Source organism: Solenopsis invicta, chromosome 10 (genome assembly GCF_016802725.1).
Source record: "Solenopsis invicta isolate M01_SB chromosome 10, UNIL_Sinv_3.0, whole genome shotgun sequence".
NCBI lineage: Eukaryota > Metazoa > Arthropoda > Insecta > Hymenoptera > Formicidae > Solenopsis > Solenopsis invicta.
Genome location: NC_052673.1, coordinates 15,748,732 through 15,773,365, shown reverse-complemented (window position 1 = coordinate 15,773,365; position 24,634 = coordinate 15,748,732). Strand labels below are relative to the sequence as shown.

Sequence of the window (24,634 nt, the reverse complement as noted above, 5' to 3'; positions counted from 1 at the left end):
ATAACTCCAGCTCAGGCGTTTGACCGAGTTTCCGACCGTTACATCGTAGTTCCGTTTCTCTCGTTGGAATTTAAAATTAATAAATATTTCCCGGAACAAAATTAATGCAGTAATTAATTAAAGTAAATTCAATTAGGGACGGAGACTTTTGGCTTTTCTGGGTGTCGAGTATCTCATTCAAGCGGCAGAAAGGGAGGGAGGATGGTTTCAATAACACGAATATTTTAATAAGGAAAATATTTTATCTTCTATTATGCGTTGCAGCGTGCAACGTAAGCATCCTAATCAAATACTATTTTTTGTAAAATTATTTAAAGTTTCTTAAAATTTGTCAAAAATTAAAATATTTTTTAAATACCCCGAATTCTCTCTCTCTCTCTCTCTCTCTCTCTGAGTGTGGAAAGCTTCATAAGGAAGTCTCCGTCCATGAATGCAATAATCAAACGAAGCAAATGCATTAATGATAATGCTGCTCTCTCTCGGGTGTTTCAACAGCCTCTGAGATGCAAGCGACTATAGGAAAATGACCGTCGCTCGATCGTGACGATCACATCGTGACGATTACGTGACGATTACGATTACGATTATTTCCTCGTTACGCCAGTCGTTGCGCGGTTCTAAACATCGATCGAAAATCTCCCTACGGGCCGACAACTTAACCGCAGAGATTTCTACCGCGTGCACAGATAGAGAGATGTGAAATGATTTATTACACCGGCAGAATTCACGATTAAAAATCGCGATCCACGTTCGCATCGCGCAGATGCAGATTAGAAAGCACCGATCGCGGGTACGCTGCGCGAGGTCGTAGACGTGACTTCGAAATGACGACAACAATGGGAGGACTCGATGCGATCTCTCGTTCCCAGAGATGTTACACGCCGTCGTTAATTTCGCATCTGATCGCGATGGCCTACACGACGCACGCAGACGACGCGACGCGACGCGACGCCGCGACGTGGCGGATCGTACGCGCGGATAAATCAATATCCAAGACGCGCCGTGAGACTTCGCGGCCACGATCGTGCATCAAAGGAAGGCTGTTCTTCGAGCACGAGATATTTGTACAAGCGGTCGTTGTGTAATCGTTTAACGCGACGCGATCGATAAACTGGCCTAGTAATTTGCGTCGCGCGACAATTTCGCGGCGCGTGTAAACATAATGAAAGCGCAACGTGGACTCGTAAAGTAAACGAGAGGGCGGCAATATGTAGGTGGGGAATATATACGAAGCCGTGGCTAAATATAGAGACCGCTTTTATGGTGCGCACGGTCGTGCCGCGAGGACCCGAACGATCCGGACGGACCCCGATGGCCTTTACTCGATCGGAGACTCGCTCTCATTAAGGCCAGCGCGAGCGTCGTGCAATCAAATTCTCGATGTGATTTCGTAGCGCGAGATACAGGATCGCCGGCGCGATTCCGCGAAGCCGTCGTGCATGGTATTCGTGCGTAGCGTTTCTGCCGACGATTAAGGAAATACCGAATCTACTGGAAATCACTTTATCAAATGTTGCAAAATATCGAAAAATCAAGCACGAGGTTAAAAACTATTTATGTAAGAATTTAAGAAAATCTGGAAAATTTAGAAAGTTTTTTTGTTTATTTATTTAACATTGATTTTTTTCTACAGATAGATATCTTTGATTACATTTATAAAATATATACAAATTAAATGTTTTCAAACTTTTTGAAACTTTGTTGGCTCATCTAGCGTATTTTTTTTCCGCGAACTTTGATAATAATAATATTTTAATAAACTTTAGTAATAATAAATATTTCAATAAGTAGTACATGAAGTGGATAATAAAAATATTAGACTTATTTGGCGAAACAATTTACTAATATTGTTAGGGATTATTGAAAATTGTTAAAGAAGTATTTTATACCTTTTAATTGATCACTATATATTGATTGAGCAGCGAATTTAATCAACGATCCAATTAACTCCATCTTGCGCGAACGTCTTTGCAAACCGTTGATAATTTTATCGATTAAAATAATAACATCCTTTGTTCCTCGAGTGTGCTGATTCTCGTAATGTTTCCGACCATGAGTACGTTTCGCTCAACTGGCCGTGAAAATCAGAGAAGAAACTAGGAGATCGAGAAAGCGTACACCGCGAGCATCGACTTCAAGGACAAATAATTTCCAAGAAAATCAACGAAGCATCGTACTAGAAAAGTCACGTTTTGTTCCGATGCTCTTAATTGCTCCGTTGTTTAATCGAGTCGGCTCTGTTTTCTTATCGTTCGAGAAATATTGCTTAATTTAAGAAAAACTCAATAAAAAACATATATGGTTCGAGATAAATTTGTATCATTCGAGAAGGAGGATTTAGAAAAAGAATTTATTTAAAAAGAGTGACTGCGTGTTTGGAATGGATGGAGTCGCTTGCAGAGTTTCTGAAACTTGTTGGCTCACCCCTAGCGTTTTCTTTTGCGCAAACTTTAATAAAATAATAATATTTCAATAAATTTTAATAATAATAAATATATAATTTGAAAATTTTCAATTATGCGTGTGTAATTACTGTCAAATATCGCCGCGGTAGTACATCGATTGGCTCTGGCGAAGGAAAGAAATTGCCCCTTTGTCTCCCTTTTTCGGTCGGACGGTCGGCCGATCGGTCGGTCGCCAGAAGATCGGCCGGTGAGATAAGTGAATCGCCTGCTTCTCGATCCGCAACGGATGATCGGCCGGCGAGAAGTACGTGAAAGGTAACGTGGGCGGGTGGAACTTATTGCGGTGGGTGGGCCACGCCGAGAGATAGAGAGAGCGTGTGACAGAGATGAACGGCGCACCGGTCTCTCTGATCCGTGCGCGTTGATCCGTGCGCGTGACAGAGAGGACGAAGGGCACGAGAGTGAGAGCGAGAGGACAGCGGGAGACAAACGATGAAACGGAGCGTAAAGATGCTGCGGCTGAAGGAACGAGCGAGACAGAATGGAAGAGTGGTCCTGTTGTCGGGCGTGTGATGAACGACACTCGCATGTGGTTAGAGGCTAAGTGCGTGCACCTGAGAGGGATAGAACGTCACGCGGGACGTTTTATGTGCATGCGGCGCGTACGTATGTATGTGTGTGTGTGTGTGTGAAGATGGTGCGTGCGTGATTGCATGTGAAGACGGCGGAGATGGTTGGGGAGAGGACGATGAGAAAGCGCACGTGTCGAAGAAGGGAGAGAAAGAGAGAGCGGGACGGCAGGACGAGCGAAGGAAGCATAGAACGCGTTAGGCTGTAAAATGTACTGATGATGGGGGAGAAAGAGAAAGAGAGAAAACGAAAGAAGAAGCGAGAAGAGAGGTGCTCCCGAAACAGAGACGCACGCACCGATGGAGTATCGATAGACAGAGAGATAGGGAGATGATCCCACGAACGCTTATTGTGATGTTGCGTGGAAATGTGCGCGTGTTGCGTGACTGTGAGTCGAAAGAGGGTTGAAATTGAATGGATGGAGAACCACTCATCTAATTCAGACGGAGTGAAGAGCTTCGGAGTACTTCGATTTTCCACGACCGGGACCGGAATCGACCCGATGACTCCATCATGTCTCTACTTGAAACTTCGATCTCGACAGTTGCGAAACAAACTTCGAGTAAATTTATGCTCGAAACAGAATCGGTCGTTCAGAAGTATGATAACGTCTTTGCATCGTGTAAACTTCCCGTGAGAGAGCGTTATGAAGGGATTGAGAGATAAAATCCGATCACTTTTTAACATATGACAACACGATCGAAATATTTACTGTATTTTATTTTCAAAGCGTCGAAAGAACATTTTTTTCAAGTTACACGGTTATATATTAAAATTTGTTATAATACGTACGCCATTTATCTTTATTCACTGATTAAATAAATCGTGTACTGACGGATGGCATCATTTTGCTTTTGCAGTTATCCAATGAGAGACGGTATTCTGATTAGAAGAACACGATGAGAGGTGGTGCTGGTGATGATGGTGGTCCATCCATAGTTACTGTTCCCGCTTCGACGTCCCTTAATGTAAGTACATTCTTATGTTGTACAATAACTCGCGTGATTGATCAAGTGTTTCAAAAGTTATAAGAAATTTATTAAAAGTTTATTTTTGATATTTTTAAGATTTATTTTGATAATACACTTTCTTCTTTTTCAACTGCTTTTTACTGTATCGAAAACTTTTGTGAAATTTTTGAAACACTTGATCCGTTCCATGAGTAACTGTGCGTTTATTCTTGGGAGAATCGATCGACTACGCGAGGTGTCGTGGTATCGCGACGCTGCTTTCGCAACCCAATTATCGTTGCCGACTTTATCACCGGTATATGGGCAACCGTCAGTTGAGTAATGAGCGTGGAGAACCGGTGCAACAAGTATCCCAAGAGTCCGGTAGTCGTGCGCAGGTCACCATCAATCGTGTTCGATTAAGCATCTAGCTCGATCAATAGTGCGCTTCTAAAGCTGTAATTTCCATCTCCTTTTTTGCGTTAACGATTCTTGCTTTTTACACACACCCCATGACAGGTCATTTCATATCTCGGCCATCTATTAACAGAACTGCTTTTCCAAAAATTGTGTCAACTGCGCGCACGAATGCGCGTCCATTCTGATACTATTGACAATTCACAAGTATATGTTTCATATATGTATAGCTTAATTATTATACACAGGACAAGAGCAGGCTCATTTGACGTAATTTGAACTGATTTTGTGTAATCAAAGGCGCTCATCATGTGACATTCTCAGGGGTGGAATTAATACAGGGTGGTCTATAGGGTAAAGTGAAATGGAGGGCAATTAGTTTGGAAGGGAAGCGAGTTCGGGACAATGTATTCATGACACCTCATTTTGCTCCATTATACTGTTGCGGATCATACTGTTATGTAAATACCTATGGTGTGAATTAATTCAAATCTCGAGATCAGTACAAAACCGATATCATTCTATAAGTAGATATGTCGAAGTCGAAAACAAGAGAAAATTATTGTATATACATACATATATATAAAATATTTATACATAGCGTATAGAATAAAATATAGAATAGTAAAATGCACATTTTTATATAAAATATCTTTCCACACATAGTTCCGAGATATTGAATTCGTAATGCTAATAATCAAGATACAAAAGCTAATGCAACGGCGACAAGTATTAATCCGCCGCTACGCTATCATTTGTACGTGCTATTGATAAAGGCCATTAAGGCGCGCAACATGAAGAATCGAAGCAGTCGGACGTTGCTAAAGTAACTCCTTCATGGAGTGTACCTGCTAAAATATTCAGCTGGGAGCTGGCTACCCGGGAGATTATATCGGACCTCTCCGGCGCCTCTTCGCGGGGAACAGTACCATAAATCATGTATGCCAGTCGCTTTCCGCCATGTAAATTTATCGATTCTACGCGAGCCTTTCAATTTCAGGAAAACGACGCCGTCGACGTCGTGACGTCGTTTACGTGACGAATCTCTCGGCGTTATGATGCTTCGACTACGTCAAACGCTTTTGTGTGAGTTAAGAGTCCCCCATGACAATTTTCATGTGTTGAGCCTACGATGTTACGCGCGAGTTAATCATCGCGTATTCGCGACTTCATAAAGGTCCCAGGTATCCATGTCATTTTACGATCGCGCGCGACCACGTAGTGTTCTAGCCACTATATTGGGGCCATCGGGGACTAGTTACTAATTGACTTTAAGTACTACACAAGGCCGTGGCATTACGGGGCACGTTCCTTGGAGATGGAGATGTCGGTCGATCGAAGGACAGTTATTTCAGCATTCGCTGCGCCGGCAATGGCATTTATGGAGAGCATCCGCCGAACTGGTTTTCTGCTGTAGGCTTCGATAATGCGACAAGCGGCACTCGTTTCGCGGAAAGTTACTGCGGATAGAAATACCGCGAGCGATTTCTTTGCGACCGATAACGACGACACTTGAAAACGATCGAGAGGGTTTGAGATTACAATAAAATATATTCGTCGAACTGGATTTTTTTCTTGATTGCTCGTTTGGACCTGCGTGAGAATTATATACTCCGATTAGAAATTTGTACAGCTAAATGTTATTCTTATTCCTCAAAGTTGTCTACATTATTTAATTAATTGGTTAATTTTAAACGCGTATGTTCGCGCGTTGATCAGTGACATTGAACACATTCAGAGATATTCAAAGGCGGTTTCGCGCTAATTGTGATTTGCAGCTTATGCCAACCGAGGATAGTATGGACGACGACGTATTCGAAATGGACGACGATCGCTCTTCCACCGTTGTTTCTAGAGGCCTTACACCCGCAACCGTGGAGCGACCCCTCGAAAAGACACCCTCACCTACCGGATACCGCGATTACAAGCCACCTGCCGAGGTGCTGAGTAACAACTACAGCACGACTTTTAGAACAACGAGCAACTTCGATAACGTAAGAAGCACATTGAAGAAGGACCAAGAAAGAGAAGATAATTTTACGCACAAGGTACGTCATTTAGCATGATTCCTCAAAAAGATATATGTGTATGTGTTTGTATGTATGTGGCATAATCTTCTAGATATATTAACATTAACGATAGGAATCAATTTCATTTATACAAAGACGTAAAGAAATGAGTTCTTTTAGAAAGTTTCTCTTTTTTTTATAAAATTTTTTTAAATAAAATCTCGCTTATTTCATGATAGAATAAATATTATATCTTAAACTGATACCGCGCGAATACGCGGAATTCGGCAGCGAAATGTGCACACGTCCGCCAAAGCGTCTCATCGTCGATCGGTAGATCACCACGTTTCCGAGATGCAATGGGATTAACCTTGCCTTCCGTGCCAAGGACAAGCCGGCCTCCTCTCCCTCGGCAAACCCGTGGAATAATGATCGGGAATGCCAGAGGTCCGTGTGGTAGCTGTGGTACGGCCCCCGAGACGATTCTCCCGTCCTTCATTTCGCGTCTTCGTTCCACCACTCCGCCATCCACTCTTTCCCGTCTTTTTCTTCGCTTCGTCACGTCCTTCTCCTTGCCTTGTTCGCGAGCGTGCGAGCACGTCACGAGCTTCCAACTCGTTGTAAGATTCCTCTGTCTTCGCCGCCTTCTTATCCGCTCCTTCGTCGTCTTCATTCGTATCCGGTGGAACGCGATTGTGGATAAATTTGCGCTGTTAGATAATACCAGTAGTATTCTAAAGCTTCGTCTTAGTTACTACCGTCTCTAAGTCATCTCTCCCTGAATTGCCCTGCTTCTGTAATACATTTCTGTAGTCTCTAAAATCGGAATCATTGTAATATTCATTGAAAGACAGTGAATAATTGGATTCCAGTGATATACTTGTAACTATATCAATCACTGATATAGTTATGTACTGTCTTTCAGTGGCAATACATTGATTACGGTCAGTGAGAGTACTCTCTTCTTAATCAGAATCACTGGAAAACTGAATGGTCATTGATGATCATAAAAGCCGCAGTGCATTCGGATATACTTACGTATCTTTCCTTTCGTTTAATTTTTATGAATGACGAATGCAAGTGCGAAGTTGAAGTTGAACCGTAGCGCGATAGCTGTACGATAAAAAGAGACTATAAGCATTATCAATATATAACGTGGTAAAAGGAAAATAAAATGTTATACGCGCTTCTAATACATTTATAGTGAATTCTTAGTTGTTCTGAAATTGTTATAAGGATAATTTAAGATGTCTCATATTTTAATGATATAGTCTTTGACTAGCTTGGATTCGTTCTTAATAATTCTTATAATTGATAATTGATTTATCGAATGATAAATTGTGTTACGTATATTCGCGTCAAACAAGTACCAAGTCCCCAGGATCCATCCGAGCTAAATTCTCGATCGGTTTCAGCTCAGATCAACCGGGAGCGATAACATTTTGCGCGACAGGCGCTAAATATAGGACGCTATCGAGGTCCCCGTTGCACTTTTCCGCGCGTGACATTTAACGTTATATGTTCCGAACCGTATGCGCGAGTCAGCGCGCAATAAAGTAGAACCCAGAAGCCATCGAGTATTTTTTTCCGGTCGCCCCGCTGCAATTAAGGAGAGAGGGTTCTCTCTCTTTCTCTCTCGTGACTACTCAACGTGGAACGGAAGGGTGGCGGGAAAGGACGGGCTTGAATAAGCTACTACACAGGGGGACCAAGTAAAACCGGTAGGGGGTCTACCATCTCTCGAGCCGGTTCTTGCCTTGCACTTTCTTCGGCCGTCCGGGCACCTCGTCAGTACTCACTTCGTACCGCCTATAAAGGATAATTGAAGACCCCAGCGCAGCAACCAGCTTGATTTTTGCGGATTCTCCCCGGGAAGGGGAAGATAAATATCGAATTAAGGGGAGAGAACCGCGTAGCCTTTCCCCTCTGTTCCCACCCACGTGCGTTTCGTCTTGTTCTGCGTTCAACGGCCTCGATTATGCCTCCGTCTTCGATCTTTCCGCGCGTCCTGATAAATGCGACAGTGATTTTAAATCTCATATACTTATTCATTCGGCGTTTTCCACGACGAGCGAAAATGCGATATTTTCATCTTGGAAGCTCGACAGACTCGAAATTAATTTTCCGAAATTGAGGATATAATAAGATAAGAGGCGTGCGGATTTTGTTTCTTTCTCTCTCTCTCTCTCTCTCTTTTTTTAAACGATACGGTACACACGCTTGGTTGAAACTCGGCTAGACAACGCACCGCACACTGACCTCAACGGTGGTCGTGCATCTGGCGGGCTCGCGCAGTCGCATACCAATTGAGTTAGCGGCCGTGTGGTAATGCAGAAAGACAGCGGGAGGACGAAGCGGCGAGACCAACGGCATGTACACATAGACATCGAGGCATTCCGTTCGTGGGGTGAGCTATCTCGCCAGCCGATTTCCGGCTTTACCCTCGGTCCACGTACGTATCAACGGTAGCGAAGAGTAACTGTAAAACTATAATCGCTTCAATCGAGAGACTTTATCCTCGCGCAGCAATTTTCTTTTCGAAAGTAGAATCGCAAGAGTCCTGAATTTTCCTCCGACTCCACAACGTGGAATTAAATTCATCTTTTTAAGACTATTATATGCAACTTTTGCACTAAATCCAAGTGTGTAAAAATTACACTCAAGTGTGTAAAGTTACTCAAGTGTGTAAAAGTTATAAATTTAGATTTAGAGTGTTTTAATTAACCGTGCGAAAAAATTTTGCTCGAGAACGCAGTTGCAATATTTTTTTTTTATCGATGCGCCATTGAGAGCGAGACGACAAGAGCGACGACGGAAAGAAGAGGACGAAGCTGTTGCGTTGAAAAGCGACCGCAACCACCGCGAGAAATTGCGAAACGTCCTTCGCGGTTGTACGGTTGCATCGCGAGGGAGATGCGCGATCTTACCGCGTACGGGACCGCATTTGTTCGTTAGATATCTCGTGTCGGTCGTGACGCTGCGAACCGTCCGTCCCCGGAAACGGTGCGACGGATTCCTCGATAAGAGGACTCATGCTTGTAGATACGCAACCGCGATTATAGTAATTCACGGGCGATAACCTCGACGATAAGACGGAATAATAATATAAATTTCCTGTGGATGTCACTCGATCCGCGCTTGGGATTTTCGGAATGTTCATCGGGAAATTTTGCGTTTCCCCAAGATTTTGATCGATGATGTCTTCTTGACGGGGAATAATGGATGACCGTCTCGGCTGAAGATCGTAGCACACGAGAAACGTGAGCAGCGGAACTTCAACAGTTGAGCTACACCAAACATGATCAGGTTCGTTCTCACGACCGGCAAATCGAATCGTGGAAAATTAATCGTGACTCGTTATCATGTCTGCTGCTTAGATTTTTTGTACAATGATTTGTAGAATTAACTCTTTCAAGCGCGACTGTCTAATGAATTTTGAAAAAGGAGTAGAACAATCAAAGAAAAATTTCAAAAATTTTGAATATCAGATACCTATCGATAATTAGTCTTAAAACTTGTCTAACAATTAACTAAAAGAAAAAGAATTTCATTAAAAATATTAGATTATTATATAAAAGTCCCGCTTGATCTCCAAAATTTCTTTTTACGCATCCGAAATTAAGTTGAGGTAAAATGTACGTAATATAATAATAACAGTATTTTTTACGACAAATATATGTCCCGCGATTTCGTACGTATAAAAGAATCACAAATTTTTATTTCTCCCCCTCGCCAAATGATGGGAAATAAATACTTCCGTTAGTGATCTCGCCTTGTTCAAAGGGAGAACAAATTGGCCCTTTAACAGCGCGCGAATGTTTAATATAATTCCAAACTTTGTAAATGATCTTTCTTTATTTTTATTTCCTTTAATGGCGCCGAGTTTGTTCCGTTCGCGAGGAACGCGCGCGGCACGGTACTCTCGATCGCACGGATTCCCGAGTTCATTTTGTGCTTGGCTGATTCAATCCCGTTCGGTAATAATCTAACCACCCGCAGCTGTTACATCGAGGAACAGCGAGCCTCTATTAAACAAGCGCTTGACGACCGCGACGGCGCGGCTCGAGTTATTTTTATCGCGCACGGCGTTGTCTACTCGTGAGATTTCTCGACGTTAAAGGAGGAAGCGGAACTTGCGTCACTTGGTAGGTACTGTTACGTGCGAGGTGCTACGCGTAATGTTCGAAGGGATAAAATTAAACGAGAGATTGTCCTTCTACTGTATTATAGCGACAATCCTTAGCAAGACTCGTGTCGAAGCAATACTCGTATGGCGAACGGAAGCGTGATTGCTGCAAGTAATGATTTTTGTCTTCGAGAGAGATCGAATTTTTGTCAAAAAAGAATTAGCGATATTACATTTGAGACAAAAGATTGTATTCTATTTGATCCGCAAGAGATACAATAGTTGGATAAAAGAACAAAAAAGTTTTGCGGCAGAAGTAATTTTTATATTAGAGAAAAGATATTATATATAGAAACTTGAGAATTTTTGAAACTGCGAAATAAGATTGCGGAAAATTTGTGCGCAACGTTTCATGCAAATTGCAAGATGAAAGTTACCTGTTGACCAATAGCGTTCGTTATTCGAGAAAAATTTTATATATGTTTCGAAATAAAGATTGTGTAGTGCAAATTATAAAAATAAAATGTTATTATGTAACGGTAGAAGTAATTCTATGACGGAACGCAATTTTTGCACGGAATTGCAGTACGACGTAAAAAAAGGTATGGTATATGTAACAATGTGCGGTTCTTATGAAAATAATTTATTTTATATCTTTCATACTCGACGTATCGAATCTCGATCTTTCGTTTACGCGTGTACGAAAGGGTATGTGGAGGTTCTCGGAATTGCGTAAAAAAGAAATAAAATTGCGTGTGCCTCGGGACTCGCATCGTGAGAATTAGCTACCCTCGGTCTTTACGACGGGCAAATAATAAATGCGGAAATAATATTGCGAAATTAAAACGGATTATGATGGGCGCGCATATGTGCGATGTACATGTGCGTACGTGCAACGATGCGTGCCCATTGCCTCTCGTCGCGTCACCACTATATGCGCATGCACTCGCAAATGGTTCGATTCATTGCGGCGCACTCTGAAACCGATCCACGCAGCTCGTATTCGTAATCGCAAAATACCGTTGGGGCTTTTAATACCTCCGTAACCGAGCACCAACACCGGATAACCGCGCGCGAAATCGCTTTGACAGCAGATCGCTGCGTGTGTGTGATCAATTACATTTTCACGTGCGTATCGCGATGGTTGCTCACTTCTCCCAGTACAGGAGGGCGAGGGTGCTAATCTGTTCAGTCGGATTTAGAAGTCGCAGAGTAGAATTTTTCAAATTTTACGATTCTCATAAATAGAACAATGTTCTTGGGAAATGCTTTTCTATTTATGAGAATCGTAAAATTCGAAAAATTCTTGTATGACGCGAAATGCACGTACAGCGTCTGAATATCTGATAGGAGAAACACAACCAATGTCACGCGTCACGATACAGAAATAGAAAAGTTCGCGACCTGCGAACCATTAATAATGTATTTACTTAGCTGTTATTAAAATTTAATTAAAATCGATTTAATTAAAATCTATTTAAAAATTATTGTTTGGCATTCGAATTCAAATAGCGAATAGATTTGCATACATCCATTTTACGTTTACGTACTAGCGAATACAAAATTAATGCTTGCATCGATCATCCGATTAATCTACATTGCTACGTAGCATATTGATGCTCAAGGCAAAACGCAAATCACCTCAGGCGATCCGCGCTCGTGTTTATCGGTTGTATCGCCGCGCGCGAATCATCGTCGTCGCCGTCGTCGTCTCCTCTGTTTCGTTCGCACGTTTCTCTCCTTCTGCCTCGTCGACGATTAGCATACGAATGTACACGACCTTGTTGCGCCATTGGACGCCGTGACAACACGAAAAGCGGCATTGTCGCGTCTGAAAGCCGCTGGATATGAAAATGAGAAAGATCCGAGTCTTCGAAAGGCTTTAGGGTTGCGTAAGGGAAACCCATGATAATAGAAAATGAAGAATAATAGAAATGGTAATGCCACATGGTATGTACATCAGCGATGTTATCTCAGTTATCTGTCTTTGAAAATATACATTTCGCTGGCGATAGCATTTTAAAGTATCTTCTATTATTTATTTAATTAGTATTATTTTTTTAATCAGTATTGACATAATAAAATTTCTCAAATAAAAGGAATTATTATCTCTGTAAATTCTTTAAAGTAAAATCTCACTTTAAAGAATAAAAATTCGACCACTCTTTTCAAAACTGGTTAAATTTTCTCTTTAAAATAAAATTTCACTCCAATAAATTTAGAAAGATTATTTTGTCAAAAATTTTCTTTAATTAGTATTATTTTTAAAAATCAGTATTGACATAATAATAAAATTTCTCAAATAAAAGACTATTATCTCTGCAAATTCTTTAAAGTAAAATTTCACTTCAAAGAGAGAGAGAGAATAAAAATTTGACTACTTTTTTCAAAACTGGTTAAATTTTCTCTTTAAAGTGAGATTTCACTCCAATAAATTTAGAAATATTATTTTGTCAATAATTTTCTAAACTTACATGTATGTGGAAAGGATGTTCCCCGTTTTTCTCTAGCCCTCTTGAATTTTCTCGCGAATATTCTGCTCTTTTCGTGTGTATACATAAACACGGTATCGAATATTCTTCTGTCTGTATCTGGCCGTTTCCCGTGTTTTCCCTCATGGGTAGATTTCGCGCAACCAGAAACATAAAATCACTCTCCAACTGGAATTCCCGCATTCCGCGTAATCTACCTTTGTTCTCGCGCGCCTCTCGCGTTCTCTAAATTTCCGTCGTGCGCATTTCCTTCGCGGCAGGGTTTCCGGTCGCCGCGTAAACGGTGCAATCTTGCCGACAGATCTTTATCCGTTGACAAGTCCCCCGATCCACTTATCGGATGTAGAAGACTTTATACTGCACAGACTTCGTACTCCTGCGAACGGCACGTGAATTTTCTTGTAAAATACTGTCGCGTTGAAATATGCGTGGGACAACTTGTTCTCTTTCCACGTTTATTTGCCCATTTAACGTCCACGTTTGTCTAAAGACCGGTGCTTATCGAGCACACCGCTGCGTACATGACACCTCTTTCGCACACCGTGCCACGCACATTTGTTTTTTTTCTTTCTCTCTCTTTCTCTCTCTCTCTTTTTTTTTACGATCTTTGAGTGCGTCGCCGTTAAATGCACGAGTAACGCGATATCTCATGCGTTCTCGACCGCGGTGCACGTTGCACATGCACATGCATACGCGCGCGCACCACGAACGCACGTGCGCACGAGCGCCTCATGCAAATCGCAATGCGACCCGTATGCGATACGTGGCGTGTATTATGGTGTTCGCTTGTTAACAAGCATCTCCTTTTCGAATACTAGGATTCTCTGAGAAACTGACGTCGCGGGTTTATAAAAGAACGAAAGTCTTTCGGTTCAAAACCGATGAAGATATTTATTATGTTATTATATATCTTCTTTTACAGTCTCTATCTCTCGGTACCCTAGGAAAGAAGTCGGAATTTAAAATCCACGAAGATATTCGCAATGTAATTATCTTTTTTTTTATGTGGCAGAGTGTTCTCACAAAAGAATACGTCCGTACGTGCGTATCTCGTGAAAATACATTTTACTGAGCGAATAACACGGTACGAAGCGCGCTACCGCGCTTACGACGGAACATCCAAGGGTCCACAGGATGGTCCTCCACTTTATCGGAAAGCGTGCAGGATGGATTCGTTCGGTAGGATCCCGAGTACTATCGGCGATCGCGATGGCTCACGAATCCCGCAACATCTCGTCTGTAAATCTTTACGATCTGTCTTCATGGTACGTCGGTTTTTACGATCGCATCTTTTATGACGGTTCGGTAACCGATCGCGTACCCAGCTTTGCACTTCCGTCGCGATTACGAAATGCATTCGCCTAACAGTAAGAAGGGGCTGTAGGAATTATTAATAATCGATTGCCTCGTACTCTGACCGCAAGGATCTACCGGTTTAAGGCGAATTATGCCGTCGATTAAATCGATTGTATAACTTATGACTTTAATTATAGTATCACATTCCCCTATTCCTCCTTTGCTATTTAATCTTTCATATATGCAAAATTGACACATGAGGTAGGCATGGATACGTTAATTCAACTTTCATTGTAACGTAAATCATCACGTCACAGGTAACGCTACAGAGCTTGACAGAAAATCTTTGGTTTGATCAATTTCGACATTTAGTGACGCGATACAGATTAATCTTCATTGTTAGGAACGCGATCGTGGAAGCGAGAAATATAATTATGTACTTACGTACCACTCCGAAAAGCATAACTGTAAATCGCCATTGATCGATGGAGATGCGAGGAAACAATGATCGCAATTGATTGCACGAAATCGTTAATCGACAGTGTTCCCCAGTGGCCGCGAGAAGTGTTCGTTGTAAGAAGTGAACGGCAGCCCGATTTTATGGTCGTCGATAAATTTTCCGTCACCGATAAAGATAGACGAGGTCTTTTGATCTTGTACCCTTGTCTGAAGAGTTAAAACTCGCCTGATCTTTTGCCACGGGAGTTCATTAGAAATTTACGTAACATCGACATGCTATAATAATTGGAATGCTATCGGATCGTTAAAGATTGTTTTGATTTTTAATTTCTTTGATAAGAGAGGGAGAGCGCCGAGAGCAAGTTTCGCACGATTGATAATTAAAATTTTTTGGCGAATTAAATTTTAGAAGACAAAATAGATACATTAAACAGTGACAATAGATTTACCATATTGTTAATCATAAAACCTTTAATAATTTCTTTGATTTTTGAATAATTAATTGATGTAATTTTTTTTTAATGCGCCAGAATAAGCATTTGTTATAACGATTTTTAAAATAAAAGAGTATTACATGTTTGTTAACCTACATAATGCGCAATGTTCGAGTCTTTTTATTTTCAAAGATTTGTTCACGACAAAACAATGTTTCGGCCATCCAACTGACAGCCTCTGAAAAGCGTTTTCGCGCAACGCGATTGTCGCACAACGAAATCCTCTCTGGCTCGCAGTGAGCTTTTAACGTTTGCTCACCCACTGCGATTACCGGCAATTAATTGAAAACGTGCGGCGGCGACAACCATCTACAAAGAAACAACGGGGTTTCATCGAGGGTGAAGGAAATGGGGAGAACACAAAGGTAGATTACTGCAGCGGAGAGAGAATGATGGGGGAGGGAGAGAGAGCGAGAGAGAGAAAGAGAACGGTAGGAGGGGGATCTTTCGCAGGAGGGAGCGAGAGAGAAACATGGGATAGGGAGGGCAGTGAATTAAGTTTCTCCGCCCCTGAGGCCGACACATTCGCCGACACTCGTCACGACCACCCCCTGAGGGTACCGCGAATCTTTCAATGGAAATTCTGTCGCGAAGGGGACGTTGCGCCGCCTCGAGGCGCTCGGGGATTATAAATCCACGGTGACATGGTTCAGGATTCGATCCTCTCGGCGATCCGAGAACGTCCCGTTCGAAAAACGAGATTCTGAAAGTTTGAATTGAAATTTCGCGCGTCTTGGCGGCTCTTCGTGCATCCTCATTCGTTATTCCTCACGCATTTTTCATTCGCGCTTCGCCGCGCGCTTTGCATCCTTTCACGGAATACCAGTCGCAACCTTTGACTAATAAATTTCGTTTCTTTCTACGTAGTTTTCGATAAAGCCAGAGCAATGAAAACCCTTTTTTTCGTCATGGAAAATTATACGCCAAGATCGCGCTCTCTTTGCCTTTCATTTTCGCAAAACAGTCGCGGTTATTATTCACGAGTTTAATCTTCCTTCTTCATACACCCGAGATTCTGTTCCAGCAATTTTATAATCTCTTTAGCTGAATGTCATGCATGCTTTACATTACTTTATGCTTGGTATATTCATCCGATTATTCCGAGAGACTTTATCTCCGAGTGTAACGCGAATACTATCAATAATAATGGCTCTCTAAATTTTGGACGCGGCGGGTCATACACAAATCCGAGGGAATCACGCGATTCGACACGCGAATGTCAGGTCCAAAATGATATCCCCGGCGTGTCCATAAAAAGTACATTTATATTTCAATATCATGGGCATACGCGGATATTTTTCTCTTTCTCTCTCTCTTTTTTTCCGGTGTTCCTTTTTTTTCTCACCGGCAATAAAATAGCGAATGATGCGGCAGGGGTGTTAAGAGCGTTTGTATTTAACCACTTATTGCCCGCCCGCTGACGTTTTACGAGGATGGGACGACGATCCTGCGCCTTCGCCGCCAGGATAATATGGAGGCGCACCTGCCGGACCGTCGGTACACCGTGGCACAGCCGTATTCAGCGTTATTGCAACCCTTGTTCTTTGTCCCGCCGTTAGCGATGGCATTGATACTCTCGCACGCGCGCGCTCGGCGCGAAATTCTCGAAGCGCACATATCAATCTCCTGCCAGAACCGCCATTGTCTGACGACGATGGTGGGCCCTCGCGCGGGACTATAAGTGGGAGATATCGTTTCTGCAAGTTTCTTTCTTCTCGTTATATATTATCTGCCACGAAGTTGTTATATTCCTCGCTTTGCAACGCTTATGCTTTCCGATATTTTTGCCGGGATATCCACGTATGATATAAATCGCGCATGAAAAGAACGGTTTTGCTGAAGCAGCTAAAAATTTTGCTCTAGATACAGATCTGAAAATAACTTTTATGAATTATTGAAATGATTACATAAAGTACGTTTAAGCATATCGAACAATGCTGCAAAGAATTTTGACATTCTCTAACGACCAGTTGGAGCGTCCTATATATAATAATTATTTTGATCTTATAAAATATTTTAAAATCCGTATCCTGCTAAATTTTCAGATATTTTCGCAAAATCGTTCTTTTCATGTGAATTTATAACGAACGAATAATAAATAAAGAGAAAGGTCAAAATTTTTATATCATACGAGATAAAACGAAGTATATTCCGCCGTAAAAAAACTTGATGTCAAAACGTGGGGACTTCTCGCAGAAAGAATGATTTTGCCGAAGTAGTTAAAATTTTTGCTTTGGAAACAGATCTGAAAAAGTTTTTATGAGCCATTAAAATAATTATAAAGAACGTTTAAATGATGAGCAATTCTGCAAAGAATTTTTGACATTTCATCAATTAGTTTGAACGTCGTATATAATTATTTCGACGATCTAATAAAATTATATTTTCAAATCCATGTATCCTACTAAATTTTTAATTATTTTCGCAAAACCGTTCTTTCTATGTGAATATATAACGAATACATAATAAATAAAAAAACGAAGGACATGATTTTTATGTCGTACGAGATAGAATAAAGTATATGGAGTATCCACATTAAATTCCGCCGTAAAAAGTTTCATCAAAATCGCGGGTACTCTACACGGAAAGAACAGTTTTACCAAAGTTGCTAAAAAGTTAAGCTAGATGCATATCTAAAAATAATTTTGTTGGACCATCAAAATTATTATGCAGAACGCTGAAGAGCATGATAGTAATGCTGCAAAAAGTTTTTATATTCTAGCGATTAGTTCCTGCACAATTATTTTGATAGTCGCAAATAATTATTTTTCTTTTGTGTCTAATAAAATCGTTCTTAACTCGTACTATATTTTTAATTTAATGTTCACATCAATTCCGATATCGAGCGGCGTGTTCATTTAAACAGATTCGCCATTTAGTTTGCCATCGAGTACAATGTTGATAGTCCGCAGCATCGATCCGTTTTAAACAAGCGGCTCTCGATTTCGAGCCAATGCGAATTGATATTGAGTGGAAGATCGTCTCCAGTGCGTTGCTACGCTCGTTCGCTTATCGTCGCAATCGACTTCGACATTGCTACTGATTGTGCGAACTACCGTAGTTTATTGCGGCTGGTGCATTCGATACACTAGTACCACGTTGTTTCTCTCTCTCTCTCTCTATTTCTCTCTTGTTCGTTGATATCGTAACCAATGGATGGACAAAACAATCTCAAAATAGAACTGTGATTGCGCTCTGAGAGACAGACACGCTGACTTGACTAGCGTTAGAAAACAGGTAGCTCCTTGTAATTGCGTTCGCGAGCGCTTTTTTTGTATTCTTGCTTCTGTCCTCGCCTACGTCAAAATGCAAAATGCAATTGAAAAAATATTCACGAAAAAACATAGTACGTGCGGAAAATATATACTTTAATTAAAAAATGAACTTCTGAAGAAATGTTCACCACGCGGTCCGCGCGCAAAAACAAAGTGAAACGTACGTGCGGAACGATACATTAATTGATAAATGAATTTTTTAACGAGAGATCCGTGATCAAGATATAAATTGTATTCTTTGTTTTTCTTTGCAACAAATAGAACGTTCTCATCACATTGTTAAAGTTTTCGCAGCGTTCATTCGCGTGTGTGCTTGCAGACAATCCTCCTCGGCGATAGTGGAGTCGGCAAGACTTCGTTATTGGTCCAATTCGATACCGGAAGATTCCAGCCGGGAAACTTCGCGGCCACCGTTGGTATCGGTTTTACGGTAAGTAATACTGCACCGAGATATTTAATTAAAGCTTTCCTTCCAGCTCGATGAAACCGTGGAATGCAATGAAGACCCCTCAGTATTATTTTTCGAAGTTAAATTCAGCGAGAGCCATCTATCTGCATTTAATTTCCATCTTTACTTTTTTTTTTTTAATTTGCTCTTGCAGTCCTATTAGCAACCCTATTATCGTGGTCAGCTTGTAATTATTTTCAATATTTAACATTCATATTGTATATTAAAATTCCAATTATTTTTAATAATCTGCTTTACATATTAAAATATTTCTTTTGAATAAAATAATAATAAATTTAAAATAAAAAAAATAAAAAAAATAACTGGTGTACGAGCTGGAAGGTATTGCAAACTTCTGTAGTTAAATGTTCTTTGTCTGGTAGACTAATAGCTGCGATACCGACATATGTCGAGCAGAATTACGATGTCGTCATACGACGATGTATCAATGTCTGACAATGTGAGCAACATGTTTATGCACGAGTCTAACGGCCATGAGATACATTCTCATGTGTTCTATGAAAACTTTGTCTCGGCGCGTTATAACGCGTAACTGCGACTTTAGAGATTTCTGATCGCTCATAACGATACATTTTCCAAACAAAAAGTTTGGAGACAAAATGAAAATCTAAAACGCGACAACTGGTCTCTTAATTTTAATCAATAATTTTATTTATCTAGGACGCGTGTGAAATTCTTCTCACGTAAATCACGAGATAATTATTATTGCTATAAATCCCAATTATTTTAAGCGGCTACATCTCTTATGATATCTCTATCTGGATTACATCAAGAATGCGAATTATAACAGTGAGATATCCGACACATTTAGAGAGAGGTATATTCTTAAGGCTGAGTTATATGCGTTTGACTTGGAGTTCTTAACTTAAAGTAAACTTCGGGTGAGCCGACGAGAAGCAAGAGTAAACGTGCGCCACTTGCGAGTCCTTGTCTGTATCGCTGCAGGTAACGTTGCCACTTTTATGCCCCAAATACCGTCGATATATCATTCACCATATTCGCTCTATAAACGGCTTAGTAATCCTCGCGAAGGTGAGGGGGAGAAGAGGCGATGCCGTTCTACGCATACTGCAGACATCGTGTAGATTCTGCACGCGCGCGTCTATTTCGTCTAAAACGTTGGCGTCGTTCGCCGTCGCGGTGTCAAATGAATATTTATGGCATCTCCTTCAGTCTCCTTGTCAAGGGAGAAATTCGATTTATGGCTACGCCACCGATTTGAGGGCGACAGAAAGAACGAGAAACGTTGCAGAAGAACTTCGGGGCTGTGTCAGTGAGAGAGCCATTTGCATTTGATATTTTCGCAGCCGGGCCGACGATTATCGGGGGCACCAGCCTCGAAAAAGAGTCGTTCGAGCGAGCAGAGGCTCCTCCCTTTTGTTCACCACTCGATTCCCCGATCGTCCCCACAACACGAGCTTTCACGAGTCGCCGAAAAGATGAAGAGACAAAGAGAGAGAGAGAGAGATGACAGGTTGGCAGGATTTACAGAGGCGTTGTATTGAGGTTTTCAGATGGTTGGTTACCCGCCTTTGATGGAAACTCCGGCAGAGAAAGTCTTTGTGATAAACTATGCAATTACGAGGGAGGAAAAGCGTCGGTAGCGGCCGACTTGTGAATTGTCCGGGGAGTAGCTTCAGCGCGACCTTGGCATTTATCAAGCGCGTAGCACGCGTCTGTAGGTCTGCGGTCAGTTATAATTCTTCATCGTCGACTCGATTATCCGAGGAATTTGACGCTACGCCGCGCCGTACGAATCTTGTTGGCACGCAGACATTCCACAGTACAAAGACTGTTTATCTCTTTGTAAAGAAAGTTAAGTTACAAAAAGATTTTTCGAATGCGACGAGAAACGGAAAACTACAAAGTTATTTACGTAGTCGATTTGTATTCTCCATGCACGGGAGGGGGGGGGCTTGGCGTTGTACATTTCCGTTGCAGAGACTTTATTTCCGCGACGGAGTTGCGTGAAGCATAGAACGTGGATGTCGACCCGTTGATGATTATAGGGCATCGAGCCGCTGCACTTTCCAGTTACGAGAACACGTCTCGTACGTCCTCCTCTCTCGCGCTCGCGCGCCACCGACCGGCCGACGTCGTTTCGCTAACAGTTTGTCGAGAAAGTTGAAATTGCTCTATCAAAACGACCGTCCCGCTGCGGATTTCTCCGGTAGCGCGAGAGAGTCTATCTTAGATCGCTCTCCCGCGCATGAAAGTTTCATTTCATTACGAGCCGAGAGGAAGAACGTTGCGCCGCCAACAGACGATACGGGCGATCCAGAGAAATCGCTCGCGCGATTTTCTCTCTCGGGGAAATAGTAATTAATACTTATTTGATTTAAAAAGTCCCCCCGTGAGCGCGGGTTGAAATTGATCGTATAATAAATCGCGTTTTACGCTAGTCGAGTTTGAATATCGTGCCCGAGCGTGGAGTACAGCTTCGAATAAACTAGATAGCGACATTGCTTATAATTATCTCTGTGTTTATCGAGATTTCTCTCTCTCTCTCTTTTTCTCTTACGCACATGCAGTATGCAAATTTTCTTATAAGTGGCTTTACCTAGTTGTATTTTAAACCTATTAAAGTTTACAAATGAGCACTCGCATAAGGATGTTAGTTATGCGATTTGCTGTTTTAATTCAATATCTTATATGTGTTCACGAGCTTTAGTTTTGTGTAATAATAATCCTGTTATGACGCGAGAGAGAGAGAGAGAGAAGTTGAATATGTCCTGTAATCAGTACGGGAGTGTCCCTTTTTATAAAATTAATCCGCACCGAAGAAGAGTCGATGGTCAGAGCTAATTAATTGCTACGAATTCCAGCTCAAGTTAAAGACCGTTATAGTTAATCAGCGTCCACCCAACGAGGAAGAGTCCGTACAGTACTAATTAAACGCTTACGCGTACCGAACGTCCATCTTGTTAATTAATCTCGGCTCGCTCAATTAAGTGTATTTCGCGAAGTCTCAACATTGCCTTTAATATGCACCACGTATATAAGCGTTATTACTTAAATACGCGCGAATACGCGATCGTGCTTATTAATTAGTTTCGCCCCGCCAATGCTTAATGAAAAATATTAATCGATGCGTATCAGTCGATGCGTACACGTGAAAACAATTAGTGTTGCGATTTTGGAATTACGTTAATCGGCTCTGCCCGATTCTCATTACGTAATTACCGTCTGCATTTGACGGTATTCGCGTCCCACGATTGATGCTCGAATCTCGTTAAGTGCGTATTGATAACGATTTCTATCTGTTGCATCATTTATGTATTATTTAGCGATTTGTGGATGAAAAATATTAATACGTTCTTATTTTTCAAATTTTGTTAAAATTCTGATTAACGTCGCCATTACAGTCTTATTTTTAATTCCCGCTTCTTAAGAATAAGTATTGAAATTCATGATAAATGTGGAGGAGAAATCGAATGGAAAAATCATCAAGCGTCTGTGCTCTGTCTTTGCAGTGACAGAGAGTAAAATGGACCGTGATCACATTGAAGCTTACCAGCCCATAAAGCAGAGAATGTGAAAAAAAACGGAACGATCTTTGACAAGAGTCTACAAAGAGGGGAAGATAAAGCGTACGCTCTGCACATCGAGACACTTGGGCAAAAAGCTAAAAGAATCGAGAGATTGTGGGCAGAGGGATGAATAAAGGAAGCAGAAGGAAGTCGTATGCGTGATCTTGGAAATGATTAAAAAAAAAAAAAAAATAGCGGTAGCCTCTTTTCAGATGCGAAAAATTGTGAGAGATGTCTCGGAGACATCTAAAGTCATGAGATCGTAGAAAGACTCGAATACGAATTCTGTCGTACGTGCCATTTTAAATATATCGCGCGGTGATTTAAAAAGTCTGTAGGATTATTGCGTCAATCAATGAAGAAATAAAAACTTCTCTCTTAATGCAATCACAATTATAAGCGATAAATGGACTCTCCAAAAATGTCAATTAACGAGAAAACGTAAACACGCTAACAAGATTCAGTACGGTAATTATTGCGTAGCAATTATTGAATGCATTATAACGTAATTCTACAAGTAAATGTATTCAAACAATTTGGTTAATAAACTTTTGTTTATCTTGAGTGACATTAAGAATGACAATTAGTGCAATCCATTGATGATTATATCGTCGTTCAAATATACCCGGGGGCTGCCTCTAAATAAGATGAGTGACGAGTGCAATAGGTAGAGTTCATAATTAGGTTATAATTTACTCAATAATTGCTGCGCAATAATTACCGCGCTGACTCTTATTAGCCCATTCACATCTCATTAGTTAATTTAATCACATTTTCAAGTGAAAAGATGATATTTTAATCGAAAACCTGTATAAAAGATCTAAAATCTAAAATCGTCAGTTAATTAAACAAAAATTTATTCTAAAGTTTTATTATTTTAATATTTTTCTTAAATAATCTTTTATTGGTGATTATTCAGCGACTGGTACAGTGATCCTATATATACGGTATAAACGAATAATTAATCAAATATTTTAAAAATATAATTTTTGAATTAATTTTTTAAAGTTCCATTTTTTTCCAAGGATATGATTTTTTATCAAAAAATCTATAATTTACGACATTTTATATTTTATTCTGGCATATTTCGACATAAAATCAATTGCTTTGTTTTCAAGATATTTCACTATTTCATAATGAAATTCTTTTTAGAAGCCAACCGTTTCTAGATCCATCTTCATATTTTGTTAAATGTCGATGGAAATAAGTTGCCAAATTATTTGACACTTATAATTCATTTATATCTTGTACACACATGGGTGAATCAGTAAAAGTAATAAAATTTGCGAATGAAATCAACATTGAGAATTAAATAAGTAAGTCAAACCTCTCCTCAATAAATAAGCAAGACATAAATACGTTGAGAAAACTGTCCGATTGAATTAACCTTTCAAAAAGTAACAAACGAATATTTACGACCATTTAGGTCGAACAAAAATCCAATTACGGTTCATTGGGAATAAAACTATCGGAATGTCGAAGTGATATCGGCAAAGATATATCTGTCCGTCACTTTTTGAACGGATATTCCGTTCATTTCCGGACATTCCGATGATTTCATTCCCAATGAACTGGTCAGATTTTTGCCGAAAGGCCTAAATCATCAATATTCGTGTGTTACTTTTTAAAGGGATTATTCGAACAGTTTGCTCAGTGTATTTATGCTTTGGTTATTTACCGAGAAAAGATACAACTTGTCTAATTTTCAAAGTAATTAGCTAGTTTTGTTCGCAGACCACACCATTTTTGAGGTTACTTCCTGACCCATGTGCGTTTTAAAGTAGATAAAAAAAACAGATAAGACGGGAATTCGATATAAATCGCAAACACGCGATTCGCTAAGTTACCGATTATAAAACTTACACGCTCTATAACTTTCTTGATATCGATTCTACAGCATAATGTTAAGTCGCTTCGATAATCAGCATTTCCCCGCAAAATAAGGAGTGAAAGGCGGGAGTAAAAGTAAAACTGATAATTTTAAGAGGCGAGCAAGATGGAGATAAGCGCAAGTTTTCTCCCTCACTCACTCCCCCTCTCTCTCTCTCCTTCTCTTTCTCTCTTTTCATTGTGTGCAACCGG

The 24,634-nt window shown here is 40.7% G+C and overlaps 1 protein-coding gene across 4 annotated transcripts in view; it reads left to right on the top strand.

Annotated features, from left to right (window-relative positions):
- LOC105197851 (ras-related protein Rab-37) overlaps positions 1–24,634 on the top strand; it is a 159,274-nt gene that overhangs the window by 85,984 nt on the left and 48,656 nt on the right. For all 4 annotated transcript variants that reach the window (XM_011164422.3, XM_011164420.3, XM_011164423.3 and 1 more), the window contains 3 exons: positions 3,896–4,003; positions 6,181–6,450; positions 18,873–18,983. In XM_011164422.3, the coding sequence (XP_011162724.1) occupies positions 3,935–4,003; positions 6,181–6,450; positions 18,873–18,983 (450 nt within the window). In that variant the 5' untranslated portion in view covers positions 3,896–3,934. The remainder of the gene's footprint in view (positions 1–3,895; positions 4,004–6,180; positions 6,451–18,872; positions 18,984–24,634) is intronic.